The following is a 19,939-nucleotide window of genomic DNA, read 5'->3' as shown; positions in this document are numbered from 1 at the left end:
TATATATATATATATATATATATATATATATATATATGTATATATATATATGTAAAAGGACTTGGATTAGAAAGCGACCACCAAGCCACATGTTACTGCTCGACGGGGATTATCTGCTAATTCAATGGTTATATTTCTTTGCTTTTTTTTTCTATTTTATTACTTTTAAAAAATATTCTTTTTTTATATTTTTCTATTATCAAGAGAGAGACACGTCCTTTTCATTTTCATTATATAATTGTGATACATGATAAGTATTAAATGCAATGAATATTACAAACTGTATTATTGAATCATAATTATTTTGAGCAAATCGTTTTTAAAAAGAATCGTTGTGTAAAATAATCTAATTAGAAATTATCATTTAAGAGGTACACAAAATTAGAGATAATAATTTAAAAACTAAAAGATGAGAAAGAAATAAAAGCGAGAGCAATTTCATGATAGATAATTAAATGAAATCACGTTAAATAAAATCGAATATAAATTCGCGCGAGTGTGATACTTCAACGATTTACTTTTGAAATCGTTTTTTCGGTACATCTCTATAACGAATTAATATTTTTTTTTTCTTCACTTTCTATTAATCTCAAATGCTTATATATTTTTATACAATTATCTGTAGTATATTATATATATATACACAAAACTAAAATAAAAAAAAGAAGCAAGCGATATTTTACTTGTATTTGCCTGTCGCAATTGTAAAAAGAAAAGAAAAGGAAAGAAAGAATAAGAGAACAATAAAAATTAAAATTCAATTTTATCCGTAACACAATCAATTCAAGTATACACATATACGTGTGTAATTTATATATATATATATATATATAAAAAAGAAAAGAAATTTGAACACGTGTGTAACAAAAATAAAATTTTCCGTCAGAGTTTGAAATCATTTTCTTCGATATATAAAATTTGTCTACCAGAATAGTTATTTATAAATGAGACCCTGTCGAGATATGTAATATTACGCGGCTTAATCGAACAATTATCATGCTCGATACTGTCACATAGAAGAAAAAGAAGATGAAGAAAATAATACTGAGAACTTTTAAAAACTAATCATCTTAATGTAAACTTGAGAGAGAGAAAAGTGTGTCGATGAGGAAAACAAAAAACACAGATGAAATAAAAGGAAACCAAAAATGGAAAGAAAAAACACAATTGTCTATTTATACATGATCATCTTTAAAGAAAATACATATTGTATAATGAGAAAGTGAAACCAACAAAGTTGATTAATATATTTGAAATTTCATGTTTTTTCTATTGCAAAAAGGTAGAACGTAAAGGTTGTGTGTGTATGGGAATATATGGGGATGATTGCAACAAAACAAAAAAAGAAAGAAAGAGAAAAAAAAGAAAACAAGGGGTAACAAAAAAAAAGGAAAAAAGTAACAAGTAAATAATTAAATGACGAATGCAAGTAAATACATTGTTGTATCTTTATTGTTGTTATTGCATGAGACTAGTATAATAGACTGAGCCATACTCCCATGGTTAAAATTAACTATTAAACAAACGTAATACTTCTTAAATTAATCCTATATTATTGTGTAATTATTACATAATGTATATTATATTTAATTGTAATGTTTTCGTGCGAGCAGTGTTGTTTGGAAGCGGGTTCCTGTCCTTTGGGATTAGGTTTATAAATTAATTTTTTTTATTATTTTATTTTATTTTATTATTTTTTCAATGGTACCTTATTTTTCATTTTCTTGTCCAAACTATTCTTGTCACCTTATTGTTTGTTCTTCTTTTGGACAGTAAAGATGATTATTACTCGACACGAGCTATATACGGTTTAAAGTATGTTCGTATATTTAGTAGAATTCTTTTTTCTTTTATCTAAATATATTAATATATGTACAAACAGACACAAAGGGGAGAAATAAATCATTAAACGCACGAGTTGCGTTGTTAATATATTTAGATATTAATTTCGTTATTGTGTGTATCGATTAATTAGATTTATTTTTAATATTATTATTATTATTATTAATAACATCATTATTTCCTGCTCGAGTAATTCTTCTTTTTATTTTCCTAATGCAAAGTTATATCTTACTCGAGGACGAGAACATNTTTAACATTATTATTATTATTATTATTTTTAACATTATTATTATTATTATTATTATTATTATTATTATTATTATTATTACAATTATAATTATTATCATAATAGCTTTGATGAGTTTTTATTAAATATGATTAGCTGTCCGTTCCAATCGAGAAGTTTTACGACATGCTAAAATAGAATTATTTAAAAACATGAACGCGCGATAATTGATAAAGTTAAATAATAATAATATAACAGAAATAATAACAACAACAACAACAACAATAATAATAATAATAATAAAAATAATAGTAGTATTAAAGTTAAAATAAAATCGTGCTCCAATAAATTATGTATTTCTTCTTCCCATGGCTCAGAAATAAGAAAGATAAGAAAAGATAATGAGAGAGAGAGAGAGAGAGAGAAAGAGAGAGAAAGAAAGAAAGAATGAGAGTGAGTGTGAGAAAGAGGAAAAAAATATACATTGTATAGTGAGACGAACTATTAAAATAATATGTAAAACTTTTCGATTGGAGTATGGAACGATAAAGAATAGATAGACTTGTCATTTCTCTCAAAGGATTGGAACTTTGGGCTGTTCCTAGTACCTGATTATCCTATCCTTGCGGCACGAGTGTTCCATCGTAATTTTAATGCTAAAAATCTAAATACATACATTAATTAATTAATTAGAAAATTAAAAGTTAAATTAAGAAAGAAAGAAAGAAACATGCACGTACTTGTAATAATATATTCGTCATGTTCCAAGTTTTTTTTTTCTTCTCGCATCTCGCAAAACGTCGAGTAATTCTTTTTCGTAACGCGCAATTGCTATAATTAAAAAAAGAAAAAGAAAAAAAAAACAATATATATACGTACATATAAAGTATAAATATATACACACTTATAAATACTTTAACGAGTATATTATTTATATGTGAATATATTTATATAATATTGTTTTTTTTTTTTTTTTATTGCTGCATACCTTGACTGCCTAGAACTTAAGTACTTCTTTCTCTGTACACACGAGAGGGTAGGATGCAACAATTCCTTGTTGTCAAAAAGTATATAAGAAATTCATATGAGATCGTATTTAGCCACTGTATAATCTAATCATTCTTCAACCCTTTCTTTTTACGACACAACGACGATCTCGTCTGTAAAAAAGTAATAATATTATAATAATAATAATAATAATAACGCGAGAAATAGAAAAAAAAAAAGAATCCGAGGGGAAGAAAAAAGGAAACCATACAGAATATTAATATTACAACCAAAAAAAAAATTAAATAAAGAGAAAACATAAGTGCAAAATTAAAAAAAAATAAAGGGTTCTACTCCTCGTCAACCTTGGGAAGTATACAAATTTCTTACGCACTTTGTACGCTGATCAAAAAAAATTACAAAGAGTCATTGTTAATTGCTATATAGAGAAAGAAAAAAAAAGAAAAGAATCCTCCAAAATGAAACAAAAAATCGCATCATGTATCGTAAATAAGGCTGAATGGGGCATGCACACATTGGGGGATAATATTACATTTATTATTATGATTATTATGATTAATATTATATTCAGTAATATATAATTGTAATACATAATTGTAATTTGAATTCAATTGCGATCGGTGGATGTCTTTCATCGTTTAGCTCGCTTTATTCGCGCCAATAGAAAATTAAATCATTGTTGTTCTATGCGAGAAAAAACAAAATCGTATAAGCTGAAAGAAAGAGACACACAATTAATTGATTGATCTATTCAAGAAGACTCGAGAGATTACGTTAACTTTTTCGAAATAATATTGACCATTGCAAATTGTCATGTTAAATTAATATTCAAATCAAAATGTATCTTAGTACATATTTATGTACATGCATGAATCGTATTATTACGAATGATCAGATCAAATTTTTTTACAACATATATTTCTTAATTCTAATTTCTTTTTATGATAATTAATCTTTTCGTTACGTCATTCTTTGGCACTTTTCATGGGTCGGTAGGTCGTTCAAATTGGGCCCTTTATAGTAGTAACGAAAGGATTAAATGAATTAATATTTTATATTAAACACGTGAAATATTTGATTAATTATTATTCTATACACGTGATTATTATCTGTTACGCACAATCGTACAACAATTTCGTTTAATTTATTTCTACATGTATGTACAATATGTATGTATGTATGTATATATATGTACATATATAAATGACGTATACCTTGCGTTAGTAAATCGAATTTAGTTAATTTACGTGACAATTAAGTCGAATTATATCAAACTTGAATAGTTTAAATTTTGTCTCCCGATTGAATAAGATTGAATTTTATTCCTCTCTCGTGTCAGACGAATGCTTCCATTCAACGTTTATATAGTAATAAACCCGCATTATTAATATATACTATTTGAAAATAACACAGATTTTCACTAACACATATTACGTCGATACATACACATGAGATGATGATGATGATGATGATAATAATAATAATATTGTATGCTCGTTTGTTAAAAGAGGATTTTTTTATTAAAACTTTTGCCAATTTGGATTTATGTTGAAGACTATTCGCTAATTAATCAAGAATAAAGGATATTGGCATTTTATAATGTTATTCATTCGATCGATAAAACAACAATAATAACAATTAAATTGCAAAACAATGACAATGATGATGATGATTCAAATGAACATAAAAGTGATAAAAATTCGAATAACGATATGTGGAGAATAAATTGTACGGTCCCGTTCAAGGTATACGAACACCATATGGTTTGTAGTTGGAAAAGGGGAACCGTTTACTCGATTTTGTTTGTTTGTTTGCTTTTTTTTTTTACTAGAGGTTGAAGATAAGGGATGAGAGACGTTAAAGCTTATCTCTCGCGAATAAAACGTACGTATACGAGGCTGCTTAAGTGATTGCTTCTCTTCATTAGAGTTTGCCTCGTTTCTCGTACGGTCGAACTTGAGGGACAGGTGCGGTAATGGTCCGTATCGAAGCTTACCACCCCAAACCCTACTTGCAATGTGTTTCTTCAGAGAAGGGAGAAAGCTTGCTAGCTGCCTTCCAACCAAACTGGATCTGAAAAGAGAGAGAAAGAAAGAGAAAGAGAGAGATATCAAATGTACGATAAACGTAGTCGGTTTAACGTCCATGAGCACTCTCTATAACCTCCAACCCCCTAGACTATTACGCGAATTGATTCGGCATCGGATTCGTTCAAGCCTGGAACACCGTTTAACCCCTCGTTTCCTCCCCACTCTTTTTTCTATTTCTATCTTTCTATTTCTCTCTCTCTCTCTCTCTTTCTCTCTCTCTCTCTCTCTCTCTCTCTCTCTCTCTCTCTCTCTCTCTCTCTTTCTTTTTCTCTTTCAATCCAGCAGTTTCTTTTCCACCCTTCCTTTCTTCTTCTTCTTCTTCTTCTTTCTTAACTTGCATCGGTTCCTATTGCAACCCCTTCTACCAACTAAAACTCCTACTAGAATTCCGATTGGATGATCACCCTGGAAAATAAAGTTCACGAGTTTCACACTTTGCGCTATGTTACTTTTTGAATTTGCTTAAAGGGTGGTAACTTACATTTTACTTTAGTTCACTTGCCTGGCTGGATACTGTTGTAAATGTGAATCGATAATAAGAAAACGATTTACCTTTTTCCCCTATCTTTCTTTTTTTTCTTTTTCTTCTTCTTTTTATATGAATGTACCAGTATACCTCGTTCATCTCTCTCTCTCTCTCTCTCTCTGGTCTTGTAAAAAAAAAAAAAAAAAGAAAGAAAGTAAAAGAAGTAGCAGGAAATCAATCGGCGTTACTACTTCACCGTAGAAGAAAACGTGATGGAGGAGAAGAATGCGAAAAGGATATGTTAGAAAGATTTGGAAATAATTCAAACGGGGCTATGTGCTGGCCTCGTTCTGCCTTCCACAGTTGGTGGTGGTGGTGGTGGTGGTGGTGTTGCTGCTGGTTCTGGTGTTGGTGTTGATGGTGGTGGTGGGTGGCAGGGTGGTGGTGGCTCGCTCGTGGCACCCCTGCATGCCCGCCCCTTAATCTAATCCAAGGATAATCTAAAATTCATGACACACATAACTGCCAGGCGATGATATATCTGGCGGGGGTGTAAAGGCCCCGTTTACCACCACCGATCTACTACCACCTTCCTTCCTTCCTTCCTGCACAACCATCGACTCTTCTCTACCTCTTCTCCAACCCAACCCCAACCTCAACCCCCCCCCCTCCCTCGAATCTTACACCAACCACCCAACCCCCTTCACAATATTCCCACTACTACGGTTCTTCTTCCTTCTTCTCTACCAACTCTCTTCTCTTCTACTTTTTCTCTTGCTGCAATCACTGACTTTATTATTTAATGTAACACGAGCTTGGATAAGTTCACTGTGAAACTTAACATCTTCTAGAATTGCTATTCAATTTGTTTCTCACACCTCTTAAATTGTAATATATAGATATATATATTTTCTTTTTAACTTTAGTTATTGGTCATTGTAAATAAGTATAACTCTGTAATATCGAATAAATTTGTCTTACGTTGTCAGATATTAAATATTAATTCTTATTACTACTATTACAGAATTGTTTTTAATTATTATTCAATGGCCAACAATTGTATCGTTTATCTTAGAAATTTCTTGATTTAATTTACAATATTAATTATTAGTACTAACATTAGAAATCATTATAAAATAAGAAATAAAGTATTGTTGATGACAAAGTTTTGAAGAAAGAATCAATTTGAACGTTTGTAAGTATCCGGTGTCAGAAAAATAAATATCATAAAGAACGAATCCTATTCTAATCTTGAATATTTATTCATAACGATGATTATTCGTAATTCATTTAATTCCCTGCCGATGATAATATATTTACATTTTCTTTCGTTAGTCTCTAGATTAAATCGTATCAACGTTAACAGGTATGATACGTTTTCCAGGATTTGTCAAACTCATTTGTAGTACAAATCAAATCGATGTTCGTTTCACGTTCTACTATATATCTAATACGTATACTACATCCTCCTATCTGTATGTGCACGGGTTAACCGATTGATTATCTTGTAAATTATCTACTCGGATATACACGTAGATCGAACAAATTGTTGATAATCTAAAGGTATCCCTTATAAGGATACTTATCAAAGTATTTTATTTTCCTATTCGTTCGCGTTTATCAAACTAATGCAATAAATTTTAATTTTCTAAAAGATTTAAAGTACTAAAATCGTTAACCCCGATGAGATATATATATAAAAAAAAAAAAAAAAAAAATAAAAAAAACTTGCGGACAGAAACAAACGACCACGAAACAAACCGCGAGTTCCCTTTCTAGGAAACCCTCAACCCCTCCCTTTAGGTCCTTTTCCCAATTGTTCTTGCTATAGCATTACTAGTTTCGTCCTGTAGAAAGGAAGGAAGGAAGGAAGGAAGGAATGAAGGGTGTATGATAATTGATGATGTTGGTCGTTTCCAGCGAGACATTATTTTGCAGTTAGAGGTACTCGACACCCACAAAAGATGAATAGCATTTTAACTTCCCCTCCTTAATGTTCTATTATCAATTACTATGATATTTTTTATCGTTTCAATTTCTTCTTTCAACTGCAAATAGTAAACGTGCTATATGCTTTATCGTTACGCGAATTCGTACGATAAATCATTAGAAAGTTGAAGATAAATAAGAAGGAAATGGCAAAAAATCTGGAAGGAAGATAGAAAAGTCCTTTTCTCGAAGGACAAGAAACGAAACGAATAAAAGAAAGACGGGGAGGAGGAGGAGGAAGAGGAAAAAGAAGAGTGGAGGGTGAGATTTGGTCGTTCGAGTCACGCCAGGGCCGACCCCTTGGCGGCGGACAAACGACGGCCAATTTACGAGTAACTGTAAGAGAAAAAGAAAAAAAAAAAGAAGAAGAAAACTCCTTCAAACTCGGATTAGAATAAGCGAGGTATTGCGCTCGCTTATCTTCCCTCCTCCCGACTCCCATCCCCGTCCCCATCCCCTCTTACTTCCTCATCAACCAACCTTCTTCGCGAACTCCTCTCTCACTTTTTCTTCGACTAACCCTCGGAATTATCCTCTCGAGTTTCCTCTCCAACTCCTTCCTTTTTTTTGGTATTTTTCTTTGTTTTTCTTTTTCTCTTTTTTTCTTTTTTTTGTATTTTATATTCCATTTTATTTAACTCGCGGTGTTCTCCAAGCGAGAAGAACGCAAGGGAAAAGAAGAGTGGTGGGGGAGAAGGAAGAGGGACCAGTCATGTTCTTTGTTTCATCCCTTTTTCAAGCGAACGAATTTTCTCCTCATCCAATGGGGATTTTGTAATTGGTGACGATACAAAGCGGATCATTCGAGCGCACGCAGGCTAGAAATTAAGAATCGTCCGTTATTCTAATTAAAATTAAGCTCAACCGATTATGTCCCGGTGTTCCTTGTATTTTTTTTATTTGTTTGTTTCTAGATCAATACGATATCTATTTAAATTACTTTTTTTTTTTTTTTCAATTTGTATAATAAGAAATGTGTTGTTAATTATTTATCTCTTCTCAAAAAGAATAGAATATTTCCATACAATTATAGGATTCATAAAATGTATAAATATATCCTACTTCATCCCCCTTACTTTATACATTTCTTTTGGAATCATTTAATCATTGTAACCATTTATCAATTGCTTTTTCTTTTTGTTGTTGTTTCGTCAAAAAGAAATAGTATAGGATTTTTAGAATGGAAAACACACACACACACACCCGGCGCCGTTCGGTTGGTCCCAAATAGGGTAACACGGTTGAGACGATAACGGCGCCCTTGGGAGTTGGAGGGTAACGCGATTACATAGTTACGCTACTGGCGGGACGGTTCACCCGTCTTGATTTATCCGTGTAGCGTCGCGTTATTGCATTAGCGCCCCGACAGCAATGCTGCTGCTGCTACTGGTACTGGTGCTGGTGCTACTGCTACTGCTGGACCACCACCAACATCCCCGGAGTTAGCTAACACTACCACTACAACTGTATAACACCATCGTAACATCACCGCCAACTATACTATACTACCACTACCCCATTCCTGCTTGAGGATACCGAGAAATTCTCGAGGAACGAGGAACTTATTCGTCCAACGTCCAACACCACCACCACCCCCATACACCATCAGTGAATCATCCCCAAGAATTATGTCTTACGTCTTATACCACTCGGATGACCGATCCATAAACACTACTGGATTCCCATTACGATTCCCGATCGTTTACTATTTCAACCCCTATTACAAATATTAATAGGAATAATATTCTAGTCTCTCAAGTTTGTCATTGATTCTTTTTTTTCGAAAAGATTCTAATTATGATTCTTCATTATTAGGATAATTCATTAGAGTATTAGACTCACGATCAGATAGAAAGGATTCTTCTATTGTATTCCTATATTATATATACATATATATTTGATATTTTTTTTTTCCAAGCAATAATCTGACAATGGTTTCTAATAGTTCAAAAAAAAAAATTCAAACGAGGAATATAATCGAGCTATTAGAAATATTATTCGTAGAAAGAATTGTGTGTGTAATTGTATAATGAGATTATTTTTCTCGAAAAAACGATACGATCAAAATAATAATCTAAAAAAGATAATTACAATGATGAAAATTATATATATATGATATATATACGATGAAAAAGATATAAGAATTTTAATAAAAACCGAATTTTAATAGTATCACATACAGGAAACTATGTATGTAAGAGAAACATATAGATTACAATAGGTATCGTTAAAACCAGAATAATGTTGGAAATATCGCATGAGAAGACAATACGATAAGCGTATACCATAATGCAATCGATAGGAAGTCAGCGTCCTTTCCGTCGGAGAGTAACATCATCAACGAATGTAACACCACCCGACGAACACAACGATTAATCGTTTTATCTCGGAAAAGTATTATTGTTCCTTTCCGAATATTTTTGTTTTGATTTGAAACAATCAAATGAGTTCGATCGTTCGAAGGAAAATTCACGATACTTATACGAACGCACAAAAGAAGTGATCGTTTCTGTTTAAATCAACATCTCGTGCACATCCGTTCTCAGCTTGTATGTTCTTAGTTAAAAGTATCGAATAATAATCATAATCGATCGTTCACAACGTAATCATAATCGATCATCGATTAGATCATTTACGCTGGCCTGTCGAGTCCAAGGGCTTCCTGATGTCGCCTAGCTTTAAGCCTTAGATCAGCGATGCTGCTGTTCTTGGAACGTGCCGCTGCCGCGGCCAAAGAAGCAGCTAGGCTTAAGGGATGCGGATGATTAGAAGATGTCGGTGGTGGTGGTGGTGGCGGTGGTAAACAAAAAAGGCCACCTGCCGCGGCATAATGGAGAACGGCTGGGTCAAACGCTGAACTTGCTGCTGCGGCTGCAGCACTCACGTTACTTCCACCACCTTGGATCGGTGGATGAAGTCTCAGAGCTGGCAAATACGGTGCCACTCTGCACGGTTCCAATGTTGTCGGTGGACTTCGCGGTGCCAGCACCATACCACCTGCAACACCTTCTTATCCGATTCTAATGAGAATTAAGATTATTGTGTAAATTATCGGGACAGTCAATTGGTAATTTTGGAATAAACAAATGTCCAAACAAAGTTTATAGAAATTAAGGAACGTTAACCCGTAACACAATTTTTAGATAATAACGATATATCCACTATCTCACCTTTGTGCAATTGACTTTCGTGTTTGCGGCATTTAGCACGACGATTCTGGAACCAAACTTGTACTCGTGCCTCGCTTAACCCAAGTCTCTGACTTAATTCTTCTCTCATAAACGCATCCGGATAATGTGTTTCATCGAAGAGCCTCTCCAATTCGGCGAGTTGTTCCAACGTGAAATTCGTTCTAGATCTTCTCTGTTTCCCATTTCCGTTACCATTTCCACGGCAATTTGATCCTGGATATTTATATCGTGTTGGACGATAAGTAATTTTCAAATTTTGCTTGCTTTTATATATTTTATTGATAATTTTATTTATTTATCGTTTTATTGAGATATAAAATATAATAATAATTGTCGAAAATAATTTATTATTATTCAATTCGCTGTGTGTGTGTGTGTGTAAACAAAATCGATTAGTTGAGATCGGATTGAAAAACAATCAGGATTCTAAATGTAATCGATATTTTGTTACGATTTTTCTCAGAAGAATCTGATATGATTAATGCAACGATGCTGGAAGTAACACAAGGGAATTCGAAATTGATCTTTCTGATCTTTCACGGGTCATTGATGTCGGTCTGCACGCCATCAACATAAATTTTGACTAAGGCGCTTACGAGATTCTTATTCAAATCATACGTCGAGAAGAACCTTCTTATTGGCTAACATTAGCGAAGACCATCTTCTCGGAGTATTTTCTTCATCCTTTTTCGCGGATTATGATTTTCCAACGGGAATTATTTGCCAACTTCAAACATCCGTGAACAAATTTATATGACTTTTCGTTTAAAATTTTATCGATCATTGTAAACCATTAATGTCATCAAAATTTTAATCGATCACAAGTATACTCGGTGTCTTCGAACGAAATAAGACGTGTTCTTTGATTATTTAACAATTATTCAGAATATGGTTGTCTTTACCAAATTAGGACATTTGTTTATGAGTAGATTACATATTTTTCGAATTACCCAACTTCGAAAAAGATCATATTCCAAATAATTACGATAACTTACAATTACCAACTATCCTAATCGTTTTTAAATCAAACTTCGATGCTCTCTTCCATAAATTCAAAAATAATTGAACAATCATTATTATTACATCGGAAACCTCATTTTTTGTTATAATTATTTACGAAATCAAAGAAAAAAGATAGTACGTTAGGAAAATAAAAATAATTGTTGATGCACCGAGTTAAAGAGACACTAAAGCCGATAATAAAGGAAGTATAGTATTTAATTAATGGGTGCTTAATGTAAAGTAACTACGGTACAACTCTCAGGAGGTGTTGGCCGATGGGAACTCAGGGAGTTGGTTCGATGTGGGGGGGTTGTGGGTGGAGCCGGGGGAGGATTAAGCGCCTCTCGTAAGAGCCCTTGACGAAGGGGATGTGATTTATATAATTTAGCAAAGTGGTGAGCTACGCAAGTCTTATAGGGGGTCGTTAGTCACTTCTTCTTCTTCTTCTCCTTCCCTTTACCCTTCTTCTATACCCTTACATTTCTCCCACCTTAATCACCCTCTCTCCTTTGGCTTTCTCCATCTGTCCGATGGAATTTATTTAGTCAAAACGGTTTTACTATGACACTTACATTTCAAATTATTTCATACCTACGATCGTACGTTGGATCTTAATAAAACAATTTTTATCAATTTCGTCTGATAATATAATCTCTCGACAAATTATATTAACTTTCAAACGCGAATTATTTTGAGAAAATGTTTAAATTTTCCTGATTCCTGATTTCCTATAGGGAGAATTGAATTTTTTTGTTCTCGTTCATTGATCGTGAAATTTATGAATAAAAATTCTATATATGTTAACGTTGTAAATAAAGATGAAAGATAAACTTGTAGTATTTTCTGACGATACGCAGGCGCGTCACGAAAATGGCTACCATACGGCAATGCGTATAGCGCTTTAATCAATTAACGCATAGCTACGTAATCCAATCGGAACCCCCTGCCGTAGGAAAGCCCGCATCCATATGTACAGCGGTTTAAAATCCCTCCTCGGAAAATAACTCGCGCGGTTTACAGCCCCACCCTTCCTACCTCTCTTTTTCTCCATCCACCCTACCCTACCCCATCCCATCCCATCCCACCGCGAATGTCTCTCGCGAGCGTTACATCTACGTTAAACTACAAACTCGTCCTATCGTTTTTCTCAATAAAGACCAACTTTAATCACCTACAACGACCATATTGGATTTGTGTTCGTTTTCTTTTTGTTTTGTTCCAAAAAACAATTACAATTTCAGTAGAGTCCAGTACTAAAGTTTAGAAATTAAGGGAGCAGAGGGAAAGGGGGAGGGGTAAACGTGATAGAAATTTGAATAAACTTTTTGCGAAAGACCTTTTCATTCGTTGATATCGTTCGAATTATTTTCAAGAAAATGAAATTTCACAATACGAATGTTGATTGATTGTAAATGTTTAATAGTAAATAAAGAACATTAAAAATAAAGATATAGTTTTTTTGAAGAACTCGATAGATTCCTTGTATGATCAGCTATCTCGTAACGTTTAAGGGAAGAAAAGAGAGAAGAGTAGAGTTTAACCCTCGGCAAAAGACCCGAAGCAATCACACTCGGACACGAAGGGTCGACTAATTCGATTACGAGAAGCTTCCTGCCCTCTTGCTCCTAGCGGAATGATACCGAAAGGCACCATTTCAACTTGCTCTCTTTCGGCGAAGCATTCGACATATTCTTCTTCTTCCTTTCTCTGTATTTTACTAGACGACCAAACGAATCGGAGATATTTCGGATTATTAGGCGGAGAAAGCCCGAAACGGGATAAACACGATAAACCCTCGTCGTTTGTTCTTCTCAGTTACCTTAGCGTAAATGTGAATTAGTGTTCGATATCGTAAATCCCGTGATACTTCATAATTTAACGTGTCTTCCTCTAACATCCCTGTGTTGGTGTCTCAATGCTTATAAAAGTATGTATATGCTCTTTTATTATTTAATATATATTCTAACAACCCTTTGTATTCTCCCATAAGCACAGGGATACCCATGAAAATATGAAATACAATTAAATTTTATACTCCCATACATTTAACCCTTCGTACTCCTAAGAACAGTTATACTACTGTTCAGGTATTTGCTTTGCTTTGAATATGTTAAGGGTTCATTTTATATTGAATTTAAAACTAACGAGAACTTGTGTAGAATAATTTAAAAAAGAAATCCTAACTGGAGTGCAAAGGCTAAAATATTTCACGATTGTTTCTTTAACATAATTCCAATTGATACATACCAATAATACATTTTGATATTCGTGTCAAAAACCAAAAGAAATACGTATAAAATTCTGATATGGTCGATCGAGCATACAAATAATCACATCGTCGGTGTGGGGTTCCATCAAGAGAAGAGAATTTCAATTTCTCAAAGGTTATCGCAATGAGAGACCATCGGTGATTCAGTGATCGAAGTCAATGCTAGGATCGGACGTACAATTTTCCCTAGCTATGGTCAGACGAGCTGATCTACTGCGGCACTTAAAGCGCGCGCACGTCAATCCCACCCTCTCTGGGCCCCCCTTTACCCCCTAGGTCTCTCCGTTTATCCTCTCACTCGTACGACCACCTACCCCCGATCCCACCCCCTCTTTCCTTACGTACTCCAACCCGACTCCTCTCCTTTTCCCGCGGATATTTATGATTTTACTTTCGCGCCTCCGATGGCTGCCAGGGAGGGGGGGGGGCCTCGGCAGATTGCTTTTTGATTTGCGCTTAATCGGGAAAAGTTATGGGCCCCGGAGAAATACACGTCCGACGATACGCGAAAGAGAGAGAGAGAGAGAGAGAAAGAGATAGACCACATATACACACACACCATATACATGGTGTCTACGATGTACACTTTTAGAGGGGCGTAAACGACCGACACGACCGACCCGCATATTAAACCCATAAATTTATTCCGACTGACTTTTCGTTCCCGCGACCGATATCCCGTTGTTGTTACCACCTACGCATCCGGTCACAAGTTTGACCGTCCACGGACAAATCATTGGCCGAATTTATATTTTAATCTAATATTTTGTTGTTGTTATTGGAAATTAACGCGTCCAATTAGTTGTCCCTTCGTCCCGATCAAATGTATCAGTCAGCAGTACGAGAATCGTATCACGAAATTTATTATCCTATTCTATATAATCAAATGCAAGAGACAAAAGTAAATCATATGTGAAAAATTTATTTGATAAACGGCTAATTATGAAAAAGATCTACAAACGAATGAAGTCTCTCTCTTTCTGTCTCTGTCTCTCTGTTAGAAATATTTCATACATTTATAATCATAAATATATAGTTTGGATAAATCGATTAGTCGTAGGACCGAACTATTGATGATTATTCGTGTACCTGATCATGGTTCGTAGAAAAAAAAAAAAATGAAAATTTGGCACGTGTCGGAAATCAATGATAGTTATATTTTGAACGGTCAGCGAGTATACCCTTTCGCTTGGAAGCTTTATTGGACGACGTCCTGAATTATAAATGAGAATCGAACCCTCCAATGGGGATACACGTCGTATTCGAGCTAAGGCTTTTGACCTCAGTGTTTCCGTCTTCGCGATGATAGAAGAGAAACACACATTGGATGGACGTCGAAACTAATAATCCGCAATTGTCTTGCTTTCTATCCTTTTGTTAATCCAAATATAAATTAATCGATTCTTACGATTATATTATCGATATTTCGAGTGGAACGAACAACAACGTGTGCCCGCCACAAATATAAAAATAATTATTTAAAATAATATTAACGAAAATAAAATATTTCTCTCCTCACCTTTTGTAGCTTCATCTTGATTATTATGGACCAGCGATCTAACAACTTGCGTGGTTAATTTAGAATCGTTTATGGTTGTTTTAATGTCGGAACTCGTTAGACGGTTTTTAGATTCCGTGCAATTTTCCGGACTGGCTGATCGATCTCTCGTAATTGGCGGAGGCGATGGACTGCAACCCAAAAGTTTTCGTACGGACAACTTCAGCTCCGGTGTTTTGAGGGGTGACACGTTCTCCGTGCTGGCCTTGACCTCCTTAACAACGTCCTTGATCTTTGTCGTCGCAACAGAAAGGTCTTCCGGTTGCAACCGAGCTTCCGGTGATGGCGGCTCCTCGATGTTACCAACCTCAACACTGGATTGGTTACCCTCCTGACTGCTTTCCCGATTCGTTGACTTCCCATCTGGAGAACGTTTCGCGTTCGATTATAAATCATCTGCTATCGATCTAATCGACAATTACATATCTTTTCTCGATTGTAATTTCAACTCGTAATTCAACGATAGATCGTTAAAGCAAAGGCATCAAAAGTAAACAAAATGTTTAATTATAAAATATAAAATACACATATAGGAAAGGATCGAGTAACACCTTTTAAAAAAAAAAAACACATATCGATAGGTAGACGACACCTCTTTCTGTGAAGCACGATTTTCATCACTCGCGTAAATAATATACACTGGATCCTTTCCACTAAATCTTATCTCTCTCATAAATGCGAGATCCTGTAGCTCAAAACAAGAGAGAATGAAGGAAAGAAATAAAACAAAGATAGAGAGAACAAGAATAAGAAAGGAAGAGAGAGAGAGAGAGAGAGAGAGAGAGAGACATACGGGATTCATTTCCATTGTCATCACCAAGAAGATGCGCGACACTGAGGGTGATTCGCGTAGAGGTTGCGCGTTCTGTGTTATTCCTGAGGAATCCAAGTTGAGTGCTCGCATCCTCGTCAACGACGACGACGGGTAACGGAGCGGTCGCGTTCTCTTGAAAACTTTTCGAGACAAACTGGGCGAGTTGCTCCATTATCGATAATACTAAACTCTCGGGTTAGGTAGCTCGGCTACCTCACTCGCGAGAGTTGTTCGCTCGCGAGAACAGACACCGAAGGGGGCTAGACGTTGTGGCGGGTACGAAGTAGGTACGAAGGCGGCTCTCACTTTTCCTATCGGTCCAAGTACCAACCACCGAGAGGGCACGCACCCCCAGGACGCCATTCGAACGCCGACCAATCCGATTCCAAATGGGCGGCATTCGTTCACGCCCACCAAAGTGAACCCTCTTCAAACCCCTACCTACAATCCTCCCTCTCTCCCGAACCTATCTCCTCTTAGCGAGACACCACTCCCCTCATTAGCATTCCTGCACCCCCAAACTACCCTCCTCGTCGTCCTTTGCAACCCCTTCTCCTCAACTCCTCGTCCTCCCTACCTAAGCTTCCTAACGCATCCGAAAACCCCAACAGCGCGTTCTCTCGACCCCCTCCTCCTCTCTTTTACCCTCTCGCTTCTTCTCAAAGGTGCAAATCGCACCTTCAGGGCCGCGAGCACACCTTTGGGCTCGTCTATTCCTTCCGCCGATTTTATTCAGCTTCTTATTCTTCTTCTCTTGTTTAAATATAATTATTGTTTAATTTGAAATAAGAAATTCAACGAGATTTTTATTTTATATGATTATTTAATATTGATCAAATTTGAATAAGAGATTTAGTATTCAAATCTGATATTATATTTTAAAATACGATACATGGATTACAGAAACATATATATATATATTATTATTATTTTTTCAAATCACGTTTTCCGCGATCATCTATTTCCGAATAAATTAACGCTCTTTGCTTTAAATTCAATAAAAAAGAAAAAACAAAGAAAAGAACAATTTTGAAATGATGCAAAGGAAAACGACACGCACGTTGAATCGAATCCCGAATTGCGACCCTGTGCTACGGTGCGTCGTCCCCTATTTACCAGCACCAAACTCGGCAATATTTAAATGGGATTGCGTTCGGGAATGTAATTGCTCGGGCAAACATGCTCGGCACATCGTCGTCTCGTACAACGACGTCTCATCGAATAGATATAGACACGGAGATTGGATAAAGATGGATAAATAAGGGGCAGGAGGGGTGGTTTGGAAGAAAACGAAGGAAGTGGAGAACGAATGGGTCGGTGAAAAGAGAGAAAAAAGGAAAACTTGTAAACACAGTAGTATCATGGAGTAACTGTACACGTAGAGACACGTGTGTAGACATATAAACTTAATCCTTATTGCTTTTACTTTTTAACGGATACAAAAAAACAAACGAGAAGAAAATTGTACAAATAAAATGGACGATACGAAATCGTAGGAATGCTTGTACTTAAAAAGAAAAAAGAAGAAGAAAAGACCAAAAAAACAAAACAAAAATTCGTGTGCAAACTGGATAATATGAAAAAGTAGGAAAGACGTTGAAATAAAAGGAAGAAGAAAAAAGAAAGGAAAGATGGTGGTAAGGGATTGAAAAAGAGAGAAAATTTGAGTCGGACAAGCGGTAAGGAGAAAAGAGATGAGGATATACGCGAGGGAAATGAGGGGGAAAAAAGGCGTACGCGTGGTCCGACAACGTGCACCCTGAGAATGAGAGGGTGAGGGGTAGAAAGAGAAAGAGAGAGATGGGTAAAGGAGAGGAGAGTAGAGGAGAGGGTCAGGAGGGAGGTTGGAATGGTAGGGCGAGAGAGGGTATGGCTTATAAACGCAGGCAGACGGAGCCAATCAGGACGCAATGCGATTACCTTAACGAGAAATCCGATTACTTATTCATTCACCTAACTCGAAATCAGTTTAACTAATCGTTTAATTCGGTTGCTAGCATACCCCACAGGCGGCGAACGCGCGAGCGTGCACGCGTTCTCGTGTGTGTGTGTGTGTGTGGGTCTGCTAGAATAAACCCCATCCCTTTGCTAACGGCACCTATCTCTATATATGGTGTACACCCATACACGTAAAAGCAAGAATGTAGTAGAAGCTCGTATAACGTTGGGTAGGTAGAAGGGCGGTTGGATTTGAGAGGTGGAAGGAGGTGGAGGAGGTGAAGTAGAGGGAGAGGCCTCATTCAATTCAATTACGTAATGAATTGTCGTGTCTTGAGTAAACACCCTTCCTCACCGCGACTCGCCGGCAGAAAATCGGGGCTCGGGATAACACCGGCACCCCTTCAGAGGATCCTCTCTTCCAAAGTAGGGAAGGGGGTGGCGGGAATCGAAGCTACGCCGGCGGTTTAGCCGAACCGAATCAATCTGCGCACCGGCTCGCAAATGCTTCCACAGTTCTCCTTGCATCCATCCACCTTGTTTCTCTCTCTCTCTCTCTCTCTCTCTCCCTCTATACGATTTTGAAGATTAGGAATGAGAAAAAAAGAGATTGTATTTCTCTTCTTTAAGAATTGAGTCTCTCAACAGAACGTCTTGAATTTAAACCGATTATGATTGATCTTGTAATTGATTAATGTTTTACTTGTAATCTTTTTATATTTGCATTCCTAGAAATGATTGCATGTTTAATTAGGCTTTTAATTAGACTTGTTAATGTTTGAATTAAAGTGAGATAAGTTGGAAAAGCGTAAAGTTAATTTCTAATGCAAATGAATTCCTAAAGTGATTTACCTTTATTCCCATTTCAACGAGATCCGATTCCATTTGTAGGCGTGGTATCGATAATCCCCGTATTTCCCGAAATCGACCCTGGTCAAATTGATGGTAAGGCCACTTTAGAGGTTTACATAGACATCGGAAACGGTCGGTGATCAAAGCACCAAATCGATATCGGCAACGATCCGTGTAATCCTCTCCTCTGAAAATCACCTGCATTTTCATTTAAACCGATTAATTATATTTAATTGAAGTAACATATTTTCTAAATAAATTATATATAATATTACGATCTTTATAATAAATTATAGATATATATATATATCGACAACTATGTGAATATGGTCACATATCGATGATTAGTCATTATATTTAATAATTTGTATTAAATCTTTTTAATGAAAAATCTCCGAACAATTAATTTAACATGAACTATCATGTAAGAGGTAATTTCTTCATTTTAAAAATGCACCATTTTTCAAATAATGGCTAATATTTCTAATTTATTAAACGTGAGTATATTATTTTTATATTTAACTTTTATTGATTACACAAACAAGAATTTTGAAACTAAAAATTTCAACATTTGAATTATTTGTTAATTAAAAATATTTTGTTCGTAAGATCAATAAACTCTGGTAATTCTATTTTTATTTTAATTAGATTAACAAGCATACCAATAATTTTCCAATATTTTATAATATCCTTA

At 35.3% G+C, this 19,939-nt stretch overlaps 1 protein-coding gene across 1 annotated transcript; it reads right to left on the bottom strand.

Moving 5' to 3' along the window:
- Positions 1-9,872: 9,872 nt before the first annotated feature.
- Positions 9,873-16,627, bottom strand: LOC106793304 (paired mesoderm homeobox protein 2-like). The gene is made up of 4 exons (XM_014760112.1): positions 16,435-16,627; positions 15,603-16,004; positions 10,792-11,025; positions 9,873-10,627 (listed from the first exon to the last, which is right to left on the bottom strand). The coding sequence occupies exons 1-4, from the start codon at positions 16,625-16,627 to the stop codon at positions 10,254-10,256; spliced, it is 1,203 nt and encodes a 400-aa protein (XP_014615598.1). The 3' UTR covers positions 9,873-10,253.
- Between the last annotated feature and the right edge of the window lie 3,312 nt (positions 16,628-19,939).

The sequence above is a fragment of the Polistes canadensis genome, unplaced genomic scaffold (assembly GCF_001313835.1).
Source record: "Polistes canadensis isolate GaletaPanama2010 unplaced genomic scaffold, ASM131383v1 scaffold_13, whole genome shotgun sequence".
Taxonomy (NCBI): Eukaryota; Metazoa; Arthropoda; class Insecta; order Hymenoptera; family Vespidae; genus Polistes; species Polistes canadensis.
This window is presented reverse-complemented; position numbering and strand designations above follow the sequence as displayed.